Source organism: Argiope bruennichi, chromosome 10 (genome assembly GCF_947563725.1).
Source record: "Argiope bruennichi chromosome 10, qqArgBrue1.1, whole genome shotgun sequence".
NCBI classification, from domain to species: domain Eukaryota; kingdom Metazoa; phylum Arthropoda; class Arachnida; order Araneae; family Araneidae; genus Argiope; species Argiope bruennichi.
In genome coordinates, this window is record NC_079160.1 from 124,790,014 (window position 1) to 124,795,360 (window position 5,347).

General features: G+C 32.8%; 1 protein-coding gene across 1 annotated transcript; it reads right to left on the reverse strand.

Annotated features, from left to right (window-relative positions):
• Nucleotides 1-476: 476 nt before the first annotated feature.
• LOC129987777 (uncharacterized) lies at nucleotides 477-3,433 on the reverse strand. The gene is made up of 2 exons (XM_056095712.1): nucleotides 3,265-3,433; nucleotides 477-1,234 (listed from the first exon to the last, which is right to left on the reverse strand). Exons 1-2 carry the CDS (start codon nucleotides 3,431-3,433, stop codon nucleotides 477-479), a joined length of 927 nt encoding a protein of 308 aa, XP_055951687.1.
• Between the last annotated feature and the right edge of the window lie 1,914 nt (nucleotides 3,434-5,347).

Here is a 5,347-nt window from a genome sequence, read left to right on the forward strand (position 1 = left end):
ATCTGCATTTTAAGAGATACACTGTAAAATCAAAATAAATCCAAGATTCCGAAGATAAATTCAGAAACTTTCTCTCCTGTCGTTGGAAAAAAAATTACTCATTAATTTTGCGTAAGAATAAGAATGGAATAAGTAAATAAATTCTTAATCATCTATAAGTAAAAACAAACTGAATTTCATTGAAATACCATGATTAGCTTAATTAAATTTTATTTTCTAGTTGTAAAAGAGCTGTGAGACAAAGCAGGTTTAAGATTTAAAAATTTTTTCTCCCTTGTTCCCATCATGTTTATTGCCTTTCCTTAAGAATTCTTGCCATAAAATGATTACGGAGATTTTGGAGAGAGATTTTACAAAGATACAAAGCACTTATCACAGATGTGTAATGAAGAAAAAGTACTAAAATGCCCTCGTATGACAGAAGTTTACATTTCTTCTGCTCTGATGACAAAATAGTTTTAAAACTTTCTCTTTCACTACCATTTCCGATTATTTCCACCTCCGTATGCACCTTTACCTCCTCCATTTCCGAGTCCTCCATGAAAATTTCCATCCCCTTTACCCGCGACAACGGCAATATGCTGTACTACTGGCACATTTTGCACAATAGGCACATGTTTTACAACTTTAACATTTTTAACAACTGGAACAATAATTACTTTTTCATGTTCTCCTCCATGATGTCCTTCCCCATGTCCGCCTTGGCCAGATCCATGTCCACCTCCTAACCACCCATTATTGCCTCCATGTCCACCATAGCCTCCATGTGCACTGTGGACTCCATGTCCGCCATGACTGGCGCCATGTCCACCGTGGCCAATACCGTGTCCACCTCCTAACCATCCATGATTGCCTCCTAGCCCAACATGGCCACTTCCGAGACCTTTATGCCCGCTGTGGCCAATACCGTGTCCACCTCCTAACCATCCATGATTGCCTCCTAGCCCAACATGGCCACTTCCGAGACCTTTATGCCCGCTGTGGCCAATACCGTGACTTCCACCATGGCCACTTCCGTGTCCACCGTGACCTCCACCATGTCCACCTCCAATTCCTGCCGATATGACATGGCCAGCATATTGTCCAACTTCATGGATGATGAGTACTTTTCCAGCTCTTCCATCACCACCTGTGTGCCCTTCTTGACCCTTGCTGAATCTGCCTTCAGGTTTGGGGAATGTGTGGTCATGGCCCCTAAATCTCTTTTCTATTTTCCTCGTTTGCTCTCCGTGGGCTGAATAAAGGCTCATCAGCAATATTAATGCAATTACCTACAAAAAGAATAAAATTTTAAATAATATCCATCTGATTAGCTATTGTTTTAACAGGATATACTGTTCTCGTTTACTCTGTGTACTATTTTTTTATGTTAAAAAAATCTAATTATTTTCCATCCTCCAAAATTGCTAGTTTATTTGCAAATATTTCATCTTTGAACTGAATCAGATTTCTTTTTATTCCTTTGAGAGACAAAATATATTCACAAAGAATATTGACTGTGCAAACTTAAGCAAGAAATCATTTTTCATGTTTTTGATACCATGATCATAATTTGAGTCAATTTCTTTCAAAGATAAATGCTTAAAATTTTATGGACCACCTGTTGCCTGTTTTTCTAGAAATATGAATGATTTCCTTGGCAAAATTTAAATATATTTCTTTAAGCATTTCTACTTGTATGATTTCTAAAAACACATGCAGGAGATTTCTAGTACATTTCAAAAACAAGACAAATTGAAAATCATATCTGACTTAAAACATGTTATTTCTCATATCTGTTTAATTTTACACTTCTCGACTTATTTATTATTTCAGATGTGCTGTTTCTACATCCAAGGAAATAATTTGTAAATGATTTTTTTATAGATGTGTTCCAAAAGTGAAAAGAAATTTTGTATTTACTTGATTTTTCTTCAACTTTTTCATCTGTACAAAACTAATAATTAACATTGAGTTTTAACACAAAATGCCATTTAGAATTAACTAAGACTGAAAAGAAAAGTTTTTTAATTTAGATAGTTAATTACATTTGTTATTCGATGAAATTAATTAATTTAATTAAAGAGCGGACCAATTTTTTTTTAAGTACACTCTTCAGTTGATAAACGAAAAATGCATTTTTTTTAAATTAACATCATATATGGTAACGTAACTATATATTTTTTAGAGACCACTGAAGAATCAGAAGAATTATTTGAACTTTCGACAGCTTTGGTTTTAAAGCTCTAATCAAAATTATAAATATTTTTATTATATTTTATAAATATCAAAATTTTTATATTTATATATTTGTAATTTTTTTTTTTGGACAATGGACAGAGCAGATGTCAAGTCGCATGAAATGAATCTAATGCAATGCATCTCTTTTACCAAGTTGAAAGAAAAGGAAGTTAACGTAGTGACTCTTATCTAATCAATACTTGATTCTTAAATTCCTCAGAATCATATTTCGTTTCCTTTTTGTAAAATTGTTATTAATCCTCAAAATTTCTTTTTTAAAAATAGTCGTTTTTCTTGAAAAACAAAACTTGTTTTTTAATTTTCTGTGATATAAAGTAAATTATTAATATTTGCTTAAAATTATAAATTTTTAGAATCTCTTGGCAGGAATATAAGAAAACAGACTATTTTCCTCGATTATAATGGGTACAGATATGTTAAACAATTTTGTAGCTGAAAACCATGAATATTTTTGTTTTACATCTGTGGCTTCCGCTTATACAGCTTTAATTAAAGCTAAGCATGTTCATTTACAATGGTATGCAAAACTTAAGCAACTACATAATTTTCAGATAAAAAGCTATGACACTGTCGAAATGGGAATGTTTCGATCTGAACAGTTACAATTCAAACTATTAGAAAGGCGATTCATATGTAAATATCAGTCGCAAGACACCACAGTTGATTTGAGCATTATTCAGTGCACGTGGACCCAGATTGCAGTCACAAGAAAGATAAAAAAAAAGCACTATTAAAAATATTCGCTGTAAAATCAATTGAATTCATTTTCATAAAGAAAAATGGAACTCCTTAGAAGCCTTTATGATGATCGACAAACTTGAAGACGGACTCAGTGTGGCGCGTGTTAACCAAGAGTTTGAAATCAACCGAAGTTTCGTTTCATGAACTACAAAATTCTCCCATGCAGAAGGTTCATTTGTGAAAATAGTTGGTGGTGATCGGCAAGGTGAGGAACCGATGAAGAATAGTTATACATCTCTGCTTGCTAAAAAGTAAATTATAGCAATCACCGAAAAACATTACACAATAGCTGCAGACTGCAAGGGGCGTACAAGTGTCGCGGATTTGTGCTGCCAAAACCTTCCATATAAATCACGCTTATACGCCCACGGTCCAGAATCCTGCACTCCACTGACAGCTGTCCAAAGGTGCTGCCGTTTAGAACGGTGCAAAGAGCGAAAAGACTGGACATCTCGTCAGGGGAATCACTTCTTCACAGATGAGAGTCGTTTCATAGATAAAAATACTCTCAGTACAAAATATACAGAGATAGATTTTTAAAAAATATTTTTATCCCCTAAACAACAACAAAAAATGAACATCAATGGGATTCTAGCACGATCATTCTGTGGAGACATTGGAACGAATGAGATTTGATGGAATGATTACTACTGTTAGAAAAGATTCTCTCCTTGTTGTAAAGTGCCATTTGGACGAAATTCATTTTTCGCCAAGTCATCATAACTGTGCTATTGAGAAGGTTCTTTAAAACGAAAATATCTCTAAAATGGTGGCTAGCGTATTCTCATGACTTGAATTATACTGGTCTGTGAAATGCTTTTTATCAAGATGAGATCCGCTGGAAAACAACAAAAATCAATATTCTTTCAGAAGTAAGTTCTTTTACCTCAACAAAAGAGCGGTACAAAGCAGTCATTCAAGTTAGGGACGGATTAAAATTTATTAAGGAATGTCTGTTTGTTTTTTCTAAATCCGGTCATCACTTTCGTTTCTCTTTCTTTAAAGTCTTTTGAAGAACAATGAATGATTATTTCTGAATGATTATTCTAAAAAATGATTATTTCTGAAATTTTGCACACCAAAACAGGATTCCTTATAAAAATTGAGAAATTGAGTAAAAATTTTTGGAATGCAAAATATTTTTCCTTTTAATTTTTATTTTGAAACATTGTGAGGGGCCGTTGAGGAAAATTTCCGTGAATGTGTGCAAAAATCAGTCATGGGGGGAAACAATTACATTTAAAACCGTAGTAACTAAAACTCTACTCTTTAATGAGTATTTTTCTAAAACATCTTTAATTTTTTAAAAGAAACAGAGAAAAACCAATTTAGGAAATCAAAAATACAATTTTTTTTTTCAAAAAAAAAATGTAAAAAATGCCGTGTTTATCAAAGCGTTCTACAATTTTATACAAGTCTGGTCCATTCATGTCCATCCAATTCTTGTGAAGTAAGGCGCACCAATTCAGTTTTTGAATTTATTACGAATCTTATAGTAAAAATAATAAAAAAAGACAGTATAGTGAAACAAATTTGAGATTAGATATTACGTAATAACTATCTCATGCGCTCAAAATTTGGTCATATGAATGTGCCGCTGTGAATTGATTTCACTTGTTTACGCCTATTATTATATTTAATATGAATGATAAATTTTATCTTTTCTGCGATTTATCTGAGGGAATCAGAGTGTAACAAATGGAATTAGACAATGATCAAATGATTGCCATTTCAGAATACTATATGCTGGAAAAAATTTCAAATGTATTTCTCATGCTATGAATTCTTGAAACGAATTTTCAGGCAAAGTGATGCTTTAAAACGGATGAACTAAAAATTAAATTATAAGATTTTAATTCTTTTTAAATATTATTATCTCACGCGACAAAACTCATATTTATACTATTCACTTCATCAAAGAAAGTCTTACCTTCATATCCATTCCTCCTATACTACTTACGCCAATCAGTTTTGTAGAGAAGAATACGATTGCTACAATTAAATGCGAAACTGAGTGTAGTGTTCTCAGGACAGAGCACTCGCCTTTTATATTGCACAAAGCTATGACAATATTAATAATATGCGCAATGATCCATTTCCTTCTGGTCCCCGTCCTAAACCACCGCGAGATTACTGACAGCTACAGACTCATCTTCTTTTCTTCAAAACGAAACTTAAAAGATGTTAATTTATTATGGAAAGTATTTTCTTCCTTTTTTAATCGACGATTTTCACTGAGTGGGTGGATTCACTTTCACTAAATGCGGGCAGGAAGTTTTGAATATGCCAATTTGTTCCGCAAGATTAAAATAATTTCGAATGAATAATGTTATTCACACTTATAGAGAACAATTATACAATATTC